General features: G+C 40.4%; 2 protein-coding genes across 2 annotated transcripts; both read right to left on the bottom strand.

Annotated features, from left to right (window-relative positions):
• Positions 1–16442: 16442 nt before the first annotated feature.
• On the bottom strand, positions 16443–18872 carry LOC145822885 (uncharacterized). The gene is made up of 3 exons (XM_082921326.1): positions 17859–18872; positions 16868–17538; positions 16443–16766 (listed from the first exon to the last, which is right to left on the bottom strand). The coding sequence occupies exons 1-2, from the start codon at positions 18531–18533 to the stop codon at positions 17398–17400; spliced, it is 816 nt and encodes a 271-aa protein (XP_082777452.1). The 5' UTR covers positions 18534–18872; the 3' UTR covers positions 16443–16766; positions 16868–17397.
• Positions 18873–19383: 511 nt separating this feature from the next.
• On the bottom strand, positions 19384–20480 carry LOC145821181 (uncharacterized). The gene is made up of 2 exons (XM_082917722.1): positions 20354–20480; positions 19384–20249 (listed from the first exon to the last, which is right to left on the bottom strand). Exons 1-2 carry the CDS (start codon positions 20414–20416, stop codon positions 19482–19484), a joined length of 831 nt encoding a protein of 276 aa, XP_082773848.1. The 5' UTR covers positions 20417–20480; the 3' UTR covers positions 19384–19481.
• Between the last annotated feature and the right edge of the window lie 2551 nt (positions 20481–23031).

The raw sequence follows: 23031 nt of genomic DNA, 5'->3' as shown, positions 1-23031 counted from the left end.
TGTGGCGACTTGGGAATTTTTCGGCAGTAAGTCGAGTACTTATTTTGCTATCGTTGCACGAATGCATATCCCCTACGTCTGTCGCTTCAACACCTCTTCCTCTTCCTCTTCCTCTTCCTCTTCCTCTTCCTCTTCCCTTTCGTGTGGCTGTTACAATTTGTCCCGCTCCCAATGTTTGGGCAACCTTACCAGCAGAAGGATGCACATTGTCTGCTTCTCCTCGCATTGGTGGCAAGGTTTGCAAATCATCAAAGGAAGATAAACTCTGTTTTGCAACGTTCCTCATGGACAGAAACTGAACTGAAAGAGATTTGCTTTCTTCGCTTGCGTATGTTTCCTCCAACGCAAGGCGACGGTTGTTGTGCATGTCCCCAACTTCTTGGACGGTACGCAACTGTCCAACGTGCATATCAATTATCTCATTGGACAACATTCCATTCACATAATTGTCCTCCCAATCCACCCCCTGTAAATCTTGAACATTACCCTCATTTGGGCTACCATAATAATTTGGGAAGACCACGCTGCCATCATGCAACTCGACTCCCATGGTAGGGTCAACACCCTTTTCCTCTGAGCGAGCCAATTGTGCTGTTTCCGATAAACCTGCCAGCACTTGCTGCATCATTTGCTTCATTTCAGCAATGTGTGTCTGTTCAGTAAACGGTTGTTTCCCAGACAATATAGCTGCAACCAGTTCGTTCAGCATTCTTTTCAGTTCACCAATGCTGGAGGATATGTTAATGTTACAATTTCTTTCAGTGGACTCCACCTAATCACACAAACACATACATTAACCTGGTACGATATTTCATCTTCAAGTAACCTCTGTGAACTGTGTGAAGCATGTGTACTGATTGCTTTTGCTTACCTTTGCATTGTGAACAACTTCCTTCCCTCGGAAATTGAGCAACATCTCCCTTATTTCCGCATTGCTGTGAAGCACTTGCTTCATGGTTTCCTTCAGTTCACCAATGTCAGTCTCAACCTTGCTCAAACGAACATCATCAATCCGTGGTTTCTGTTTGTTATTGACATGGTGTGTGTCAATTGCGTCATCAATGTCGTTGCTTTCCGCTTTTGTTGGATGAAACTCCACCTAACATAGTTGTCAAATCGGGATTCAAATCATAAATGAAAATGGTAATGCACTGAATCGTTAATCGAGCTCAACTTTGAATCGTAAAGTTTCCGTCTGCTTTCTTAAGTTGCACACAACATATGTGTACATACACACTTTACATATTAAATATATCTAATAAAAATTAATTACTCCATTCGTCTGAAATGGAAAAAAAATGTTGTTGTAAATGATGCTCATCTGGTGTGGATAAAAACTTCACAGTCGATCCCATGTTTACCACTTTACCTTTTCCCAATTACATAAACAAAGAGAAACTTTCAATTACAAACTAACTAACAATAACTGAACGACAATGTTTTGACCTTTTTACAAGGTTAAAAAACCAAAATCTTCAAGCTTTTCCAAAAATCTGACTTCAGGGCTTAACGAAAATTCATTTCGTAACAGAAGTAGTACATAAAATTGAATTTGTAAGGCTACAACATCGTCCACATGGAAACTTCATGTTTTCCCCCCAAAAGTTCGAGTATTTCAGAGTAAATAGGGAGGGACAAACTGAAAATATGACGTACGCTAAGGAATGGGTCACTGTTTGTCGGTGCTTGTCACCTAGTCATAGGAACACATATTCTGTCTGTCACCGTTATCCATAACACAGGTGGGGCAATGCTGTCAAATGTGCAGAACGAATGGGTTGATTACCTCATGTTGCTGCAACATTTGCTTCCTTCCCATAAGTCACCTCGTCTCCCGTATTTCGGCATCACCCCAATCATTTAGCCGAGGGATGGAGCGTGTAGTAGCCGACGTACTCTTGCAGGGAGGGGCAAAACGATCCAAGTAAAATAGCTGCATTGTAAGGGGGAAAAGATATTTACTATACACTTCCGAGCAAAGTAATCCGTATTCGCTAACAATGCATACAACTTACAACACAATCATATGTATGTGTTTATGTGTCTCGATGGCAAAATCCCCATGCAGCTTTCCGGTTCAAAAGATAAGCTTTTCGTGGTTACAAAAAATGTGGCCCGTACAGGTATATTTGTCATGCTGTTCAATAACAGGTAAGTTTGTATTTCGCAACGACTGCCATTTTATTGAACCATATGCACAGCAATGGATGAAATATGTAATCGGCATGGTACAAACAAACAACGGTCAATTACGTTACCATTAGAAGGAAAACACATCCAGTTGCCTGGCGCTGAAGTTTCATCTTATACTTCCGAACACCTTTCACAAGGAATTGCAGTGTCACCTTTGCCCAATTACATGCCCCCATACCGGTCACGTCCTTCACGGCATGAACGAACGACAGGCTCAACACGGTCATTGTGGTAGGACACAACATGGCCCCCAACACGTACAGCGCAAACTTCCGCCGAAACTCGTCATCCGCACCATCACTCTCAGTCAGATAAACTCTCAACTGGTTCAAAGGAATGATTCCTTTAACAGCTCCAACCTCTTCGTAGATATTGGGATATGCGTTTATTGAACCAGTGAACTGCACGTCATTGCCTTCTGACCGTATACCCAATAAGACATGCACTTCCTCACAGGTGAGCCTCAGGTGACGGCCATGAACAGTCAACGAACACGTGTCGGGATCGAAGTTCTGTACCAACCATTGGCACATGTTGTGATCTATACGGGTACACTTTAACCCCAGGAGGCCACCGAACCCAATATCAATGACTGCCTGCTTTTGTGCTTCGTTACACCGGTTCACGATATCAAAAATTGCCTTCAATGATATGCGGACTTGCATTTTACTCTGCAATGTGATTAACGTGAACATTAATACAAAAAAGTAACCAACATTGTGTCGATAGCAGGTCCTCCCCAAATGCAGTTACGAAAACACTAAGCACGTAAGTACCTTTGCAGATTTCTTTGCAACTTCTTCGCCCAGTTCCTTGGCACTTGCCTTAGCCATGTCCTGAAACCTCTTCTTCTCATCACAGGGGAGTTCCTTCCACCTTTCCCCAATATCCTTTCGGCTCTGTAAGTGTTACACCAACGTGACGCACATACAGGACAAATAGGAGCTGTAAGTCCAAAATAATTGTCAGCAAAAGTTGTATCACTCGCAATGTGTGCACATTTTTTGGTATTTACATATGTTTGCACATACAAATTACTATTTCGCACACAGTTGAAATAAAAACGGACATGGAATTTTACAAATAATCGGAGTTTATAAGAACATGCAATATGGCTTCTATGACTGCTGGAAATCGCTGAATGCGACACAATGGAAGCACATGACTGGTGCGCGCATGGAATAGAAGTCCATACTTTGCTATCACAGCAGTCACGTGTTTCCATCACGGTACTCTACTTACTACATGTCTGCACACTAACCATATTCGGTCCGGGGTTGTCTGCTTCTCGTCTTTCCTTGAATTGTTCCTGGCTGCAACCATTGTCAATTTCGGCGCAAGTATATGTTAGATATGGATGGATATATATACATATACGTACACAATTTGTGACACAAACAAATTTGGTCCCAACTACATAATAATGCATCCGTAATGTCCAATTTTGGTTGCTAAAAATATAATAACCACATCATTTCTGCAACAAAAATTATAAATGGCCCAAATTATTTTGGCCCTTACTTTTGGTCTCTAAAATCTTAATTTCTTGTGAGTACAAACTGAAATCTGCACAGGCGCAAGCTATGAGTTCAAAATATGTAATGCAGAATTGTGCAAAAATACTGTCACATGTTTCTGACGAGAGGGATTCGTACTGTGAGCCGCTTTGAAGGACACGGATCGAACCTGTAAAAAATAAATGGCCCAAGTGGCCGCTTTTGATGAGGGGGCTCGGTAATGTCAACCCTTTCCATTCCTGAACCTTTGCCACTTGCCTTCAATGTTTTCCTTTGCCTGTAACAAATATCAGCGTAAATGAAATTTTGTTCAAGGCCAAATTACATCGGTGGTATGTACGTTTTGTGCATCCTATCATCTTCGTCGGTTAACTTTCAAGTTAGTCAATCTTGCCTTCCCATTTCAAAAGTTGTGCCATTTTCGTGAAATTGGTAACGTCGTTTTCCGTTGTCACCGAAAATGATGAACCGAATTGGTTTAGTATAACTCAGTGAATTATGGATTTCACAAATGCTCTCCGCAGAATACGCGACATGTGCCGTATGTGCACATATTCTGGTAAGAAATCGACACAGTTTTAATCCATTACACGAAATTCATGGTGCAATTTGAGGCTATCGCAAATGTGTCAAACTCAAATCGCACAACCTCCTGATGGCAGTACATAACGGCACAATATGCCATACACGAACAGACCGTGGTATTTAGTAGGTACAGGAAACATAACCTTGCAAACCTAAATGTATCAAATACTGAACGACATAAACTCACAGTTGCTTCGCATTGTCTGACATGTCGCCCATATCCAATTACGATAATTCCTGCAAAGAATTGCATGCAATATTCATAAGGATGCAGAAAGAACGTTACTCCCACATTGTAACAAAACGAAATTGACTGTTAACAACTTACAATCAACGGACCATTGAGTCGTACGTGCATTGTACGAGTGGTACTTTTCGTTTATTTTCAACTACGATATGTTGTCGTTAATTTATGCAGATATGGCATGCCACTGTTTTACGAAAATTAATTGGCCATATGTTGTACTCGTTTTATAGTATTTACGACTTGAAGCCCGAATCAACAACCAATGCGCACACTTGAAACAGGGCCACATCGGACATTCAACCCAACAGCACCCATACGCAACTTACCTTCATGCAGAGAAATAAAAACCCGACTACACTGCTCAACGAAGACCGTCTGTCAGTTTGGAACTCCTCAATGGCAATATCAGTTTGTCACCCGTGTAGTTTGTATACCTAATCGTACGTATGGTTTCAATTACCTAAGGAGGAACAGTTTCATAGTTCATAAATGGTAATGTCGTGCGAGTGGAACACAGTAGGTCATAATAATAATGTGCTCCGAAATAAAAAATAGACAGACTCACACATACCGGAGAAAATGGTGACTGTTACCGTCGGCGACCTGGCGCAGTCGAAATGGAGACACAGAGAGAGAGTGTGTTACTGGAGGTGGACAGCAAAACCGAAATGGAGAGAGAAGGAGGGACAGCAAAGTAGCCGAAATTTGTATGGGAAATGGAAATGAGTTGGTGAGATTAGAAAGGCTACGGCATGTGTGTCATCATGAAAAGTACTGCGTCTGTGGGATTTCAAAAGCGCTGTCTGCCGACTTTGGTTTTTGTTCCAAATTTGGGAGGGAAACGGAAACGTACGTGACACTACATATTAAGGCCAAGTTTGGCAAGTTGGGAAAAAAAACCAAAAAGTCAAAAAGTTATTACTATTCACAGGAAGTCAAAAATTAGGCCTACACAATTCCGAATTCTAATTTTGCCTTACACATTAATTTATACAATTTTTTAATACACATTTTTTTATAAAAGTCAAAAAGTTAACCCAAACATCCACATTTTTTTCATCCACAAAGACAAAAATTGCACTTTTTTAGTCCAATTTTTTCCCTCACTTTTTAAATATAAATAAATGTATTTTTTCACTTTTTGTGAAATATGAGTTCCGTTTGGGTTAGGGGTTGAAATGATGTGTGTGACAGGTGATGTCACTTAAAATAATGTGATCAAAGTAAAAATATTGACTTTTTGACTTTTGGCTTTTTGTAAACATGCCAAACCAGCCCTAAAAGGTGGTTAGGAAGTTGCTATTTTTATGTTATTTTAGTATTTTCATATTTTTTAAATTTAATTTTTTGTGTTTTCAAAGTAATAGATTTTGTTGTACTTGGATATGATGTTTGTGACAGGAAATTTGCACTGATTATGTGTTAATGTTGTTCGTCCCAGTGTATGGATCAGACAGGTCTAAGCTCCTCCAGGCCGTGTCCAAATGATCAAGCCCACCAGATAACCTGCAGGCAAGTTCAACGGGGAACGGAGTAGTCCCCCAGCGAACTCTCGGACGAGCAAGTTGTTGGAAAGAAGCAGAGTATATGGGAGAGGATTCCAAATAGAGAACTTAACCTTTTTCTTGTCTACAACATTTGCTTATATCCTTTTCTCATCATTTCGTTGTCCCTTCCGACCTGCTCTCCTTGCCGAAAGCCTATGTTGTACCTTACCTTGCTCAGGGTAAGGGGGTCCTGTTCCGACGGAGAGGTGTTGTCGTAATAAATGCTTGCCTCAAAGGTCATGGAGGTGGTGCCAGTGGCGGCGGCGATCGCCGTAGGGGGCGCAAAGGTCGTCCCTGAAAGGCAAGTGGAGGATGAGGCTGTTGGCCCTGGGCCAAGGAGGGAGGGACAGCCTCAGGGGGGTCTTCTACCTCAAGAAGGAGGAGTCGGTAGGACCGTAGGGCGGCTGGAGGGAGAAGAAGGCCCAGCCAAAGCAGGGGCAGATCGCCTTGTAGGGATTGTAGAAGAGGCAGCCTTGCGCTCGGCCTCCAGATTCAACGAGGCTGAGCTGCTAAGGGGGTTATACTTCGCTCAAATGGAGGTAACCACCTTAGCAGGGGCCCTGCTGAGGAAGGCGGGGGGTGACAAACTCAAGGCATATGAAGCCAAGGCCCAGCTTGCAAAGTTGAAGGAGAAGAGTGCAAGTTGGGAGAGTGTCCACACTGAGCTGCAAACGGTTCAGGCGGAGCTGGAGGACACACGCCGCCAGGTTGTGTCGCTCGAGTTCCAACTTGCTGGCGAGCAGAAGAAGATCGACGAGGCCCAAAGAGCCTGTGCCGCCGCGGTCGAGCGACATGAAGAGGCTATGAGCAATAATGAGGAGCTGGTCAGGCAGAAGGACGAGGTGGATAGCAGAGTAGGCGATCTCTAGAGGGAATTGGAGGGCGAGCGCGCCAAGGCAGGGAAGAGAAAGGGAGGCTCCATAGGGACTTGGAAGCAGAGAGAGTGAATATAGCGATCCCGGTTTCCCTTTTCTTTACTTGTTATATATAGACTTAGGTTCTGTGGAGCTGATTGTTGAGAGTATGTTGTTTGCACCCTTTAATCCTTATTTTCAGTCTTGGGTTGTGTTGGGAAGATTTGGAGTAGGTTGGTTGAGCTTAGGAACCCAGTCTGGTTGCCCAGATTTTGGCTTGTCCGCTCGAGCGGGGGTTTGGACGCTCGAGCGGGGAATACACCCATCCAGTATGTCCTGTGTAGTGTTGGCCGCTCGAGTGGGGGATTACACGCTCGAGCGGGAAGTCGTGAATAACGCTCGAGCGGGGAGTTGGGAGCTCGAGCGGGGACATGTCTGCAAAAACTTCTGCGAGTGTGCATTCGCCGCTCGAGCGGGAGTTTGGCCGCTCGACCGGGAGTCTGTGAGTGGCGCTCGAGCGGGGGTTTCCACGCTCGAGCGGGGCGACTGGTATAAAAATCCGAGATCCGACTTTCTGGATCATTTTTCATCTCCTTTTTGATTTTAAAACCCTAGAACCGTCTTCTCCCTCTCCCTACACACCTTCTCTCTTAGGTTTGATCTACTTAGAGTGTATTTCTACCCTAAGTCCTTTGTTAAAAAGATAGAGAGGGTCAAGGGCTTCCGTTTAATCTGAACAATCGTGGGTTTGGAGCACCTTGGTTTTCGTCATCTTTTTCATTCCAGTTCTTTTCTTCAAGGGTAGGGATTTCCTACTCCATCTTATAAGTTTTGTTCTAAGTTTTGGTATTTTGATATGTTGGAAATGCTTTGGTAATTTTGGGAAAAACCCTAGTTGTAATAATAAATTAATTTGTATAATTAATTTCAGGAGATTGGGGAATTTTGTTAAATTCATGAAATTGAGGAATTCATTGATTAAATGGAGTAGTTGTGTAATTTAAATCACTCACCTATTGAATTGTTGATATTGATATATTTATTTGCAGTCTAGAAATAACTGTTTTGGGCTATCGGTGGAGGATAGTCGTGATTGTTGTAGACATTGCATGTGGATTAGGAATAACTGAAACTAATCACATTGGTTAAGTCATTAATTTTTGACTATTGCATTGATACAGAAAATACGTGTATTGATTGAGCATTGCATTTGCATACATTGTTTTGTGTGGGAGGAGATAGGGGATGGACTCCATTAGCATCACTTTTATGTGTGCTTATTTATATAGAAGTGTTTTATTGATACAACACTAAAATGTGTATCAATCTGGAAGTATGAAGTGTTTTGATTTGAGCTTGAGTCTCATTTGTTTGTTGATATTGGAAGAATGTGAATATGATATATATAATTCACTGTTGTAAGTTTGGCCAGGTTCTGAGCCATGTTGATAAAGTTGGAAAGTAAAACGTATCTTAGACAATAGTGTCATGAGACTGTAAAATGAAGTAATTGATTATCTTGGTTAACCATCTGTTGAACGCTATTGCTTTATTCATTGCTTATATGTGGTTTAGTATATTTCTACTGGGCTGTGGCTCACCCTTTATGGGAACATCATTTTCAGGTTCAGGTGATAAGCTACCTCCAAGGACTTAGCTTGGAAGGACTTGGACTTTGAAGACTATTTCTAGTTATTTGTTTTATTTTATTGTTAGTACAAGTAAACACTCAAGCCTAGGGCTTTATTTATATTTGAGTTAGAACTCATACTTTTGTGTCCAAGTGTTGGCTTGGAAAGATGTAAGCCGTTAGGGCATTAAATTTGATGTTACATGTAATGTTTTTGTTTAGTAAGACTCTGATGAATATTATAATGAATTATTGAAGTGTTTTCTTTAAATAATGCATGTCATTGATATATATATAATGGGTAAATTTTTAGGGCGTTACAGTGAATATATCAACTTGATTTTTTACAGGTATGATATACTGAATAAATCAGAAAATTTGAACGGTTTGGATTATCAAAATTGGGCCTAAAAGTAGGCCCGACGGCTCTGCAAGGACGGGCACAAGGAGGGGCTTGCAAGGAGAGGATCCTTGTACGGGGAAAGGGGGTCCCAGTCTTAATTCATTCTGTCTTTTATTAGTGATTTTTTGGCTTATGGACTAAAAATTAAAATGAAGACTGTTTGGTTTGTTTTTGGGAGAGTTGTTTTTGAAAAAAAATTTGGGGAGAGAGTTTAAAATTTTTTAGGTTTGTTCTTTTAAATAACAACAGCAGCTCGACAAAATCAAAGCATATTGATATCAAGTTCCTAGTTGTAAAAGAAAGAGTGCAGAGTGAACAAATTTCCATAGAGCACATTGGGACAAACTCCATGATAGCGGATCCACTTACGAAGGGACTACCACCCAAGGTTTTTCATGAGCACACTGCTCAGATGGGTGTTGTTCTATTTGAGAACATTCTGGTTTAGTGGGAGTTTGTATTTATATTACTGCTTTATGTCAGCCTCGAGTTTTAGCTATGTAATTGGATTAATTTCTGCAGAAATGAAATATTCTGTTTATTACGCTCTGTTACGTATTGTGAAGTATTGATCTCAATAAAGTTAAGTAGGACCAGTTGGAAATAGGCATGTATGGATCACATCACATGTAATTTCCATGCTACGCATCCATAATTGATCTATGTCATTTAGCTGTATTAGTATACGTGACCATTGGTGGGTCGAGTTACGATTGATGTAATGAAGACCGCTTTGATCCTATATTAATATAGTTAATGGACAAGATTGTTTGGATACCCTCAAGTTATGATAACAAATTTCTGAGCTCAGTAAAGTTAAGCACATTTTTCAGGATACATATGTGGTCCAGTGGGAGATTGTTAGATAATGTCTCAATGGGACCACATAATTAAACGTGGTGTTATCATTTATAAGAAACCTACAATTTAAGTGATTCAATTTAGTTAATAGGCTTAAGGGTATATGTGTTATGGACCTAATGTGTAGATACTAGCTAGTTGTATAATTTCTATTTCTATGACAGGCAGAAATAGAAATTAAAACATATTGGTTAAAATTGGTTTTCATTCCTTTTGAACTTCCACAACCTTTCAGTTTTGAAAACCAATAAATAGAAATTAAAACCAATAATGGTTAAAGTTGGTTTTCATTCATTTTTAACTTCCACAACCTTTCAGTTTTGAAAACCAATTACAACCTTTAAAAGGTTATGGTCCGTATTCCTTCCCAAGTGAAAAAGGTGAAAAAAGAAGAACACTGCCATTTTATTTTCTAAATCCTCTCAAGGAAAAACATAAGGCACCAAAGGGGAAAGGATTAGAAGGCAATAACATAATCAATAACAAAGAGTTCATTGATAATCACGCTTCCGTTTAACCGTTCATCAATGGATTCAGGTATGTCATTTTGTCTTGATTTCTTGATAATACACATGGTAAATGATCAAAAGTGTAAGGTTTATGTTCTGAAATTTATGTTAACAATGGTTGTGTATTTTGGGAGAGTTGTTTTTTTGGGAGTTTGGAATGATTTGATATTTTGGGAGAATTTGAGTAGATGTGTGTGAGAGAAAAAGTGATTGGAAAGGAGAGAGGAGAGAGAAAAAGTGATTGATTGATATGTAAGTGAGAGAAAGTGATTTTGAAATTTTTTTCACAAAAACTAAAACCAAACAATTTTTTAGAAATTTTTTTCTTTAAAACTCGTCTCCCAAATGCAAACCAAACATAAATTTCCGTTTTCCGGCTCTGCTATACAGGTTATACAGAGTATACACCTCAATCTCATTCTCACTCCCCCTCACTGTCACACTCACTCCTCCTCCACCGAATCACTCCTCCTCCACCGAACCCAGCCTCACCGGCGACCACTCCCGACGGCCACCCACTCGTAAACCCAACCCACCGCTGTAGCCCTCATTTTCTCTGCTTTGCGAACCATAGCTCGACCGCGACCACCATCGACTGTAGAGAAGGAATTTGTTGACGATAACGTGGGCTTTCAGGCCATAGATGAACCAGGTTCGTCCTCCAAATGCTGAAATAAAAAAGTTAGGGTTGTGATTCACAAAATATATTTGAAAATTACTGTTATGCAGATAGATAAATGGTATGCTTGAAAAATGCGGCACATATTGTGACGAACATTTATGCATTTACCTTTTAGAGTTAAAGTATAAATTTTGCAGAACGTAGTATGAATACGCAGAAACTGATCCAACATAAAATGAAAGGATCACATCTTTGCAGAACATAGTATGATTATGCAGATTGATAATTAGTTGAACGAATGCATATAGTTGTGTAATTTTCAATGTGTGATTGATAATGTGATTTTGCTGAATTTGTTGTCAATCACGCATGAATTGTTGTAATGAACTGCTATCAACTAATGTGTTAGCTGCGTGACTTGAATTAACTATTATCAACATTGGTAACTATTATCAAACTGAACTTAAATGTTCATAACTATTACTGATTTGTTGATAAGTATTTCAGTGTGCTTTGTTGAAAATCACATGTGTCATTTGTTGATAACTATTTCAGTTTGATAACTACTGAATCACAGTCTCCAACAATCTGCCCCTAATCATTTCACTTCAGCATGATTTGTTGATAATAGTTGTTTAACATGCGTGATTGATAATTTACTTGACATTGACCTGATATGTTTGTAAAACTGCCATGTTTGTTCAGATTGAAAATGCTATGTGTGTAACATGTCTGTAATTAATCACAAATGCTATGTTTGAAACTACTGTATTTGTTCAGTTTCAAAATGCTACGTGTGTACATTGAGCTGCGATGTTTGTTCAAATGCTATTAACAGTTTAGTCTGTGTAACCTCTGTGCAAATGCTATTAAACATGGCAGTTTGAACAAATAGATGTTTTCAGTAAAGACACACTCTGTCCCTCAAATTAACCTAGACCTGCTATTAACCCCATCAAACAGAAGCATAGCAGACCACTACAAATTTCTCATGTATGCGGATTTTAAAAATGGCTTCTTCTTCTAACATTAGCAACATAAGATTACAAACGAGGCTGTGCAATTGTGGAAGAACCGCTGCCATACGTATTGTCAGAACAATAAGAATGGAAATGAAGGGCGTTTGTGCTTTGTTTGCCCATCAAAATATGTAAGTATGTATTGGAAATTTTAATCCTTTAGTAGTCACAGTAATATTTGTCGTATTCAACTAACTGATTGTCATGCATTGTAGAGTACCACTCCCACTCCCCATTGCAATTACTTCAACTTCGTGGCTGAAGATGATGAAGGCGTTATGTCCACAATCCCTTCCAACACTAGAGCTGGTGATGCTTTAACAGTAGAACACTTCAACGATGTAAGGACGAGGCTTCATGACTTGGGAAATGACCATGGTCGAAGGCTTGAAAGGATAGAAAATATAATCAAAGCGATGGTGTATTTCATTATTTTTTCTAGGGCCTTGCTACATGCCCCTAATTTTTGGCCCCCTAATCCCCCTAAATTTCAAACCAAGGCAAAAAAAAAAAAAAAAAACGGTAAAAAAAAAAAAAAAATTTGCCCAAAACCACGTCGTTTGGGGCATTAGGGGGATTAGGGGGGGGGGGCATTTTTAGGGGGACAAATCATTTTGCTATTTTCTATCATTGAGAAATGATTTGTCCCCCTAAAAATGCCCCCCCTAATCCCCCTAATGCCCAAAGCAACGTCGTTTTGGGCATGTTTTTTTTTTTGCCTTGTTCTGATTTTTCGGGGGATTAGGGGCCCCCAAATTCGGGGGATGTAGCACAGCCCTTCTATCATTTTGTACTTGATCATGTAACTTTCGTACTTGTTTGTATTTTGGGAAATTGAATGGAAGTTTGTACCAGTTTTTGTTGTATTGTACTTCATTATGTAAGTAATGTTTATGGAATGAATTTTATTATGATGTAACTTATGTAACTTACTTAATAGCTTTGTGGAATGAATTTTATTATGGAATGAATGTACGGAATGAATTTTATAAGTTATTATGATGTGACTTATAATGTTAGTCTGTAATGAATTTTGGGAAACATTGGTGTCATTGTAAGAGCTTTGTGGATGCTATTTGGCAGATCTGTGGACGAATTTTGTGGATGGTATGTGGATTCATTTTTGTGGATGCTCTGTGGATGAATTTTGTGGATGCTTTGTGGATGACTGAATTTTTTCGGTGCATTGTCACTTATCTGTGGCCTGTTTTCTGTTGCAGGTTCTCTTATCTGGGTGCATCAATTTTGGTTGTAATGAACAACTTCTGTTATGTGTTGCAGGTTTGTTTGTAATTAACAGATTTGGCAAATCTGTTATCTGTCAACTAGTATCTGTTTGTCACTTATCTGTGGCCTCAACTATTATCTGTTAGCAAGTTGAAAGCAGATGTAGGATGCGTGGTACATTTCTTCACCATCGTGCTGACTTCTTCATTAATGAATATCAATACTCTGTTTCTGCATGGTCTATTGTATATTTTTTTGTTTGAAGGGGAGCTGATTAGTTCATAACAATGCACAATGGGAGAAAAATTGGTAATGCACAGGTTGACCCGATGGGGTATGCTTCCACACAACCGTCGTCTTTGAAAAAACAAAACATTTTGTGCCCATATTGATGGTAAGAGTGTATGAGACCGTTGGCTGGTTGTGCACAATTTTTGTTTGCAATTACAGCTTGTGATTCCAGGCAATGATTCCGACACTTAAACCTTGTTGTCCATATTGAACGATTCACAAACATGAAGTAATCAACAAAACGTAGGTTAATGATAGTTTCTGATATCGGTCATTGACATTACAAAAATATTATCTTGTCATCGTACCAACAAAAATCATAAGACAGATTTTAGTCGAGGACGGTGACCCAAAAAAATACCTTCAACAAATCATTTTGATGAAGACGTTAATGCATGCACCGTTGCAATGGTTAGCAGAGTATGACGGTCTGTTAGTTTCTAAGTCGTTTATTTTTGCGCGACGATGCCATCTCACAAGACTACGCTTACTATGTCATACACATGTCCAGGTCTGCTAATCCTCGCTCAAATCAACAACTTCGGAGTCTGAGTAATCTGAAAGGTCAGGGTCCGACACCAGTGCAGGATCCTCCATTATAGCCTTTATCGCAGATGCCGGGTTCGATCCATGTATCTTCGACTCTGCCTTTGCGTCCTCTATCTGTGAGTTCCTAATGAGTCGACGAGTCATTTGATAAACCTCACTTTGCAAACGATGCCTAAGTTGGGAGTCGCTGACATGAGGGAATTGCCGCTGCATTTCAACCGATCGGGCTTTTGTGACCTTCAGGAAAGCACATCGACAGTGGTGTTCACACTGAACTCGTTTGGCAAACAGTGAAACTGGAATTCCAAAATACTTCCCCAGGCAAGCATCTTGTATTGGGGTGCAGTTGTAATCCCGTAGAGGTTCAAAACTCCACAGTGGGAACCCTGTTTCAAAGAAACGTCGATCACCGAAGGAATCAATATACCCACCTGCATAATCCAATTCTGGTGACTTCGGTCGGGAGCTGCCAGCCGTTGCAAGTGATTGTCCACGACCACATTTACCGTGGTGTGCATCCATAGGTGTGAAGCTTCTTGATTGAGTCCAACTTTGTTTTCGCAGGTTCACGAAGAATATATGGACGCAAAAACAAACCCAAATGCAAAGGAAACAACACTGGTTGCAACCTTTTTGTGGTTGGTTGTAAATGTTAAATTACCTTCAACCCATAGTCATTAATACGTTGGTGGTAGGTTTAAAGACGTGAACACACTTATTGTTGTTTGGTGGCAACAACTACCCAAACTGCGTAAAAGCAACTTAATGACTGCGGGTATTGCATTTAAAGGTTCGGTGCAATTGGAACGGCATATGTATCTGATAAGAGCAATTTTGCTAACCTTTATGGATGAGTAGACATGTAATTGGCTTGGGGCACAAATACAAATGACGAATGTGACTGTATGATGAACTGTGGGTGTGGAAATCAATGACAGTGGGCTAGTACTGATGGAAGGTACAATGCATGTGTGTTGGAAATGCCAAATAATGGACGATCAGGGGTACTGAACGGATGACTTGGTGCATGCAAGAAGGAACGAATTTTTGCAAGATGAATTCGGCCAGTTTGAGAAATTAATACGATGTATGTCACAATGCATGAGGTCTTCTGCAAACATACAAGTCATGTACCATATATTACAAATACTTACAGCATAGTGTTGTGTAATATTATGAATCTGTACATTCCTTTAAAAAAGTAGTCAGTAAAATAAACCATACACATATTCCTACAAAATGTCCGATTCGAACAAGATTGAAGCTATTGTTGAAGCTCATGTTGCTCCTGTATTCCAGCAGTTGCAAGCTATCTACGAAAGGCTGAATGAAGTGGACACACGGTTGTCAAGTTTGGAGCGGCAAGTCGGCGCTATCAAGCAGAACGTTGATTGGCTGACCGATGACAAATTGGCGGCGGACGAAGCGAAGTCTGATAAGACAATGGATGAGGACAGTCAGTCAGACAGTACGGACAACTCTTCAGAAGACGCTGCTGATGATGCAGCAGATATGTAGATTTGATTTATTTTTTTTTTATCCTTCCCTGTAAGCCATGAAAGTTTTTTTTTGGCTGGAGTCATATGTGCTAATGGGCTGATATATAACTTACCTACGAAGAGTATTGAGTTTTCATTCATAATGTGGTTTCTTTCATTTTTGAAAATTAATTTTGCCTTTTTTGTAATTAAATTATAAATTAACTTCGGTAACAAAAGCAGCCGTAAATTATATACAGTTACAGTCGCATTCATCCGAATAAGAAACATGCGTAAACAAAACAGTACTAAGTCAGCAGCCACGTCGACATGTTTGATCCATGTTTACATCGACATGTTTGATCCATGTTTACAGTTGGTCCATATTTACATCGTCCAGCAAAAACAATACTGGGGACCCATAATTAACATCCATATTGAAATCAAAGAATAAAAAATTAGTTAAAGTCCTATTGCCACCCAAATTAGTGGCGTACTGGCAGCCCATTCCCATCACTGGCCTAGCTTGTGGCATTGCTCATATGAAGGCAGTCCCGGTACTCTGCGATCTTTGCATTATTGACATCCATAACGATGTCAACCAACAACTTATGACGCACAGAGGGAGCGAACTTTGTCCACAAAAATCGTAAGACAAATCAGTTAAAATTGGAGGACGTACGAGGAAGGATTTGATTGACAAACGGAAATTAAGCGGTAGAATGTACCTTGTGTGGACCGGGGCTTAAATCAGGTTGCTGCATGAATTTGATGACGAACATCCCACAGTCAAACGTGCTACAAAAATAATTTCACATTAAAGTTGTCGTCAATACGTAATAGGTTCATTAAGTCAGTCATGCAGCTTAGACATTAATGTGAGGGAGGGATTGTGGATTACTCATCCAGTTGTTGTACTGGCCTCTCGTCTAACATGCAGCGGTGGAAGGTACGCACGTCTGTAACATAATCATTTCCAAAGTGTAGTTGCAGCAAGTCGTGCATAGTTTCAACCTGTTCCACAAGGTTGAAGTTGGTTTACGTAAAGGATGTTCAAGTTTTTTGTAGTGTTCAGAAATGCACCAGAAGGACATACCAAAATTTTAGCTGCATTTAGCTTCCTTTTGTTCGGTCGGTTGGATGGGACTGAGTCGAATAGGTAGGCTACACGGTCCACCATATCAATTTTAACGCACAACCAATGCACTCCTCTGTAATTGAAAGGCACGTAAATCTACACGAAAACACAACGGCAGACCTTGTTTAGAGGCCATGCAAACATGTAATGGCTTTCATATTTTCGTTTTAATATAACGGGATGAACATTGATATTACCCTCTGGCATGCATCAATCGCACCAGTGTATCTGTCATGTCCGAAAAATGATGTGACGATATGTTCATGGTCCAGAGGTTGCATATCTTTATTTAGAATCATAGTCTGCATGTGTAATGCGTAAAGGTCATTGACGGAAACATTTGTCAAAATATGTCATACACAATACACAACGTAGCTTTAAACACTTACTTACCGACAGATATACGGGAAAGAACCAATCAGTGTGCCTCCCGTCATTGTGTAAATCCCTCTGTCGATTAGTCAATTGCACCACCACCAAGTTGATTGGCTGGAACATTGTATGCAAGACACAAGGCAAGTTGATTAGAAAGGTTTCTGAGTTAGGGGTACTGAAAAACGCAGATTCATATTTGTGCAGCCAACACTTACAGTGTCGGATAGCCACGACCCTGGTTTGAGCGTGCGCATGTCACGCCGGGTGCCAACTTCACATGCCCGTCCATGAAGATTCATGGAAACAACAATGTCCCTACAAGCAATAAATGATCCTTAGAACGATAGTTATTTCACAGTGGACTGTCATTGAAAATTTGCAAGTAGTAAATGAAACAATACATTTCATTTTTGCTATCGTCAAATACATAGTGAAGAAGTTTTTGTTCCTCCGCCGATAACAACCCTTCGCTGTCCAACATCGTCAACGAGTCCTACAAAAATAAACAGCCAACTAACAGTACACATTTCATAAAAGTATTGAAGCTTATATTACAAGGTCTGTAGTCATAAAAAAAACGTGAAATGATGTAAAAACTGTGAGCCCCAGAGTTTTCCCAACTTGTGATGTTTGGTGCGGAGTTTGTTAGAAATGTGTACTAACATATGGCAGCAGTCATAACTGCAAACATGCAATTCTTTGACAACTAGTACAATACAACACAGATGATTGTAAAATTACTGATTCACATTATTGATGTGGGCATGAATTGGGTATTCACAACTTGTGGGGCATTAAAGGCAGTATTTGTACCTTGTTCACGTTGTCCACACCATCAACATCCACAGGTGAACTGCTGTCGTCAACTCCACTATTTGTTTTGCTATCGATGCACAATTGCATATCCCCGACCTCAGTGGCTTGAACTCCACTTCCGCACATTTTTCCTTTTCCTTTTCCTTTTCGTCTTCCCTTTGCACTTCTTCTAACGATTCCAGTTGCTCCCAATGGTTTGCCAAGCTTAGTAGGAGAAGTATGCACATCGCACGCCACGTTCTTCACGCCCACTGACTGAAGGTCAGGACTGTATTTATCTTCAGTTTCATATGTTTCCCCTGACTGAAGGCCTCCCTTCTTGTTGTTGTCGCCACCTTCTTCGATGTTCAGCTTGTGCCCATCATGCAAATGACTTTTGTCCCTTGCCAAGGTTCCCTTCAAAATATGTTGTTGGTGATCCACCCCTTGTACATCTGAAATATTACACTCCATTGGGTTAACTTCGTCCGATGGTTTGACCACGCCATCCTCATGCGCCTCGACTCCAACAGCAGGGTCCACACCCTGTTTGGCCACGCCTGCCGGTTGCGGTGTAGAGAATATACCTTCGATGAGGTGGTGTAGCATTTGCTTCAGTTCACGTAAATTGGTTTGTTCAGTGAACGGTTCGTTGCAGCCCAAACTGAAACGTTGAAGCAGTTGCTTCAGCATGTCCTTCAGTTGAGCAACATTGGAGGAGAGGTTAATGATACACACATCATTGCCTTCCACCTAATTATACATACACATTCGTGAACTTAGTCTTACAAACCATCTTCAAATGATGTGGCTCAACTGTGTGAAAATTGCGTAATGCTTGGATGGATTACCTTGTCATTGCGAACAACTTGCTTGCCTTCGAAATGTCGCAACATCTCCATTAAATCTGTTTGGTTGTGGAGAACTTGCTTCATCATTTCCTTCAGTTCACGAATGTCGGACTCCAAATTGCTCATACGGACTTCATTGTACTGTCCTGTTTGTTGGTTCTCGACATGGCATGCATCCATGTCAGCATCATCGGTGTTACTGTAATCAAACTCCACCTAATCATAGAAACGCATAAATGAAGTCTGACATTGTATGTTGAAGACAAGTGGGTCGATGGTGTGAAATGTGCACAGTGGTAGGAGTGCTTACCGCAATTGTTGGGAAATTTTGCTTCCTTCTGATACGTCGCAGCGTCTCCCGTATTTGGGTATCACCCCAATAATGAAGCCGAGGTGTGGACCGCGTCGTAGTCGAGCTCAGACAAACACAATCAAGGTACAACAGCTGTGGACATTAAGGGGCATACCATAATTAAGTTGTTCTTCCCACAGAAATGAACTATATTCAGTAACAATGACATTCATTATTCTCAATTTTGCAGTGGAACGTACATAGCATACCGATTTTGTTGAGGATGCTGTCAACTTTATAGGCACATATCATGCAATGTTTTTTGGGGAAAAAATTGTACAGCACACCAAGGACTTTATTGATGAAACCAAGAAATTTTTTTTATGTACATGTTCCCCTCTTCGCAACGTAGTTTTAATTGGTTCCTCCATTGAGGTTCAGCATACTTTTTGCCCTGTACTCTTTGTTCTTAAATTCATGACGGTAGTCACACAAAATTTATTTCTGCAAGTACCATACTTGGTCAGGAAGAGTGCTGTTTGTCGTACTCACAAAGCAGGTACCATTGTATGTCCCAATCAAGGCCAATTTGTTGAACCATGACAGAACAATGCATGAAACACATGAAGGGGGGAATGGAAAAAAAAATTCAAGGTATTGGCATACCATTAGCAGGAAAACACATCCAGTTGCACCGCGATGACCTTTATACTTGCGAACACCGTTGTGAAGGAATTGCAGTGTCAACTTTGCCCAATTACAAGCTCGCATACGATTCACGTCCTTCACGGCATGAATGAACGATGGCTTCAACCCGGTCATTGTGGTAGGACACAACATGGCCCCCAACACGTACAGCGCAAATTTCCGCCGAAACTCGTCCTCCGCACCAGCAGTCTCGGTCAGATAAAGTCTCAACTTGTTCAAAGGAATGACTCCGTTAACAACTCCAACCTCATCGTAGATATTGGGATATGCTTCCAATGACCCAGCCAACTGCACGTCATCGCCTTCACACCGTATTCCCAATAAAACATTAACTGCCTTACACGTGAGCCTGACTTGACAACCATGGACATTCAATGAACTACTGTCAGGATCGAAGTTCTGTACCAACCATGCGCACAAGTCGTGATCTATACGTGTACACTTCATCCCCAGGAGGCCAGCAAACCCAATGTCAATGACTGCCTGCTTTTGTGCTTCGTTGAACCGGTTAACTAGCTCAACAATTGACTTCAATGATATGCGGAGTTGCCTTTTACCCTGCACATTTTTTACCCTTAAATTAATAAAAAAATACAACCAACAATGTCAGCAAAGCAGGACCTAGGCAAATGCATTTACGAAAACATGAAGTACGTAATGACCTTTTCAGACTTCGGTGCACATGGTACTACTTTGGCGTGTTCCTCAGCGCTCGCCTTAGCCATTTCGACAAACCTCTTTTTCTCATCAGAGGGGAGTGCCTTCCACCTTTCCCCAATCTCCTTTCTAGTCTTTAACCAAGAAAATGACAGACGTACAAGACAAGTAACAACTATGAGTCCGAAATTACTGTAACTACAACTTTATGCCAAACGCAATCCGCGTGCATTGTTGCTAATTAAATAAGATTGCAAATACAAATAACAGTTGCAGCAAAAAGTCAGCGACGAAACGTAGCTGGACTTTTACAACGAATTGAAATTTACAAAAACAATAGGAAGGTGACATTATTACATGCTACAATCCTACAAACGCGAAACAATCACAAGCCCACTACGACCATTCAATACAACGTGTGGATAGCAACCCAGCGATGTGTTTCCATCATACTGTATTATAGAGAATACAGATTTCAACACTCACCATTTTTCGTCGAGTGTTGTCTGGCCCTTGCATTTCCTTGAATTGTTGCTGGCTGCATGCAAGCATCGTCAAGCTTATCATCACTAAATGTGAAATATGAATACATATATATATATATATATGCAAGTTTTTATGTCACGCTGGCCCTGAAATCGGCATAAGACAGCTTTCGTACATCCGGGACTGAATCGACACCAAGTTAAACATTTTCAGACATGCGGAACAAAACCAATTTGAAACATCACAAACTGAACTTCGACGAGGCGCGTAATTTCAGTACGAAATATGTAATTCCAGATTGTCAAAATAAAGAACTAGTACCTGTAACAAATGAATGGTGCAACTGGCCGCTTTCGACAAGAGCCAGCGATAGTGTCAGACATTTGGATATGTTGTTCGGCAATTGTCTTCAATCTTTTCCTTCCCCTTATGAAAGAACAAATCATACAAATTAGATTGAAGGGAAAATTACAGGGGTGGTGTACACATTTTGTCCGTCGTCTAATTTCGATCGATGCACTTTAAACTACCTAAATTGTGACAGTCCATTTCAAATTTCGTGGACATTTTCGGTCAAATTGCTAATGCCGTTTGTCATTTTTAAAACAAAGATTGTAATGTCAATTGATTCAGATTATGTAAGTTCAGTAAAGTTATAAGTTGACTACAACAAAAAATACAGTTGCCACGTATATGCATATTTTCTGATACAAAACAGTGAAGAGTTGAAATCAAATGGACGTAATTGAAACAAAAGTTCAAAATTGATGGTGCAAAGCGAGGCCATTCAAAATTTGTGCAAAACAAATAACACAAACACAAAAGTACAAGGGCTGCTGTAAGAATTGATCCGGAAAAAAATCAGCGTATTCCTTGGTGATGGATTTCGTTTGTTTACAAACATATGTACCAAACCAACTGGTAGCAAGTCTTTAAGGAGAAAACTAACATTGTTGGTGCGAGGTGACCAATATCCATCAGATGCAATGACGACAACTCCTGCAAAGTATTGCAATCAATATTTACAGGAACACAAACAAACGACTGCAACATGTGGCTGTTAACCTTAAAATTTTGCGTAAACACAGACAACAACACGCAGAATTTCCCAACACATACAGATTTTGAAACAGACAAAAGAAAGGGCACACATGGAAATTTTGCATTTCTTTCACACAGCTTACAATTAAAACAATTATGTGTACAAGCGATAAATGCATAATTTCACAAATATTCAAGAGGAAGGACTACATTGTGTTTTTCATTTAGGGCTGAAGGACTACACGCACATACTTTTATGAAGGCCCGCCTACAAATGACAAAGAAGCAACTGAACTATTTCATGACGGGGTTAAACAATCAGGACACGATTCTTCTGTGACAGAAATTGGTGCTCATCCTAGGCACAAAAACCAGATGAAACCCCATCCATCAAGTTGAGGGCTTCAATTTCCTACTAAGAAACTTGGTTGCAGAGAATCGAGGTGGCTGCATCGTGGCCCGTGCTCCATTACCTTTGGGTGGTCAGACAGTGGGCAGATCAGAGAAGAATACTTTTCTGTGGTTGACGTGTCTGTAGGTGAAATCTTTAGGAGGGATCTCAACTGTGCGTGCACATACAGTGTGCTCCCATCGTAGGTGATGTTCAACTGCTTAACGAAGTTGTTCAGTTCTTCAACTTCACGAACTGTCGTAAGGGTGAGGTGAAGAAATTCAGAGAAGTCAACAAGCCCAGGCAATTCACGAAGAAAATCTAATTTGTAGAAATGGACAACCTTGCCTGTCATTGCACGCAACTTTTGAATGACGGTTACCTTTCTGTTGAAGTTATCATCTTGCATATATATACAGCAGTTACATTTGAAGAGGAAGGTAGCTGTCATTCATGAGTTGCGGGTTGGTTGAACTTCATTGAGCGTAGAAATGAAATGCGTACTCTCATTTGTCTTTTTTATGACCTTCGTGCAGAATGAGAATGGATGGGTACGTTAGTAATATTTTTTGGCAGGCAGTAGCAGTCTTGCTTGTTTCATTGTCGCATACAATTGATGAAACTTGTTTGTCAACCACAGAAAAGTATTCTTCTCTGATCTGCCCACTGTCTGAGCACCCGAAGGTAATGGAGCACGGGCCAGGATGCAGCCACCTCGATTCTCTGCAACCAAGTTGCTCAGTAGGAAATTGAAGCCCTCAACTT

The sequence above is a fragment of the Camellia sinensis genome, chromosome 3 (genome assembly GCF_055761805.1).
Source record: "Camellia sinensis isolate YWXY chromosome 3, ASM5576180v1, whole genome shotgun sequence".
NCBI classification, from domain to species: domain Eukaryota; kingdom Viridiplantae; phylum Streptophyta; class Magnoliopsida; order Ericales; family Theaceae; genus Camellia; species Camellia sinensis.
The sequence above is the reverse complement of the archived record's forward strand: the minus strand, read 5'-3'. Positions and strand labels throughout refer to the sequence as shown.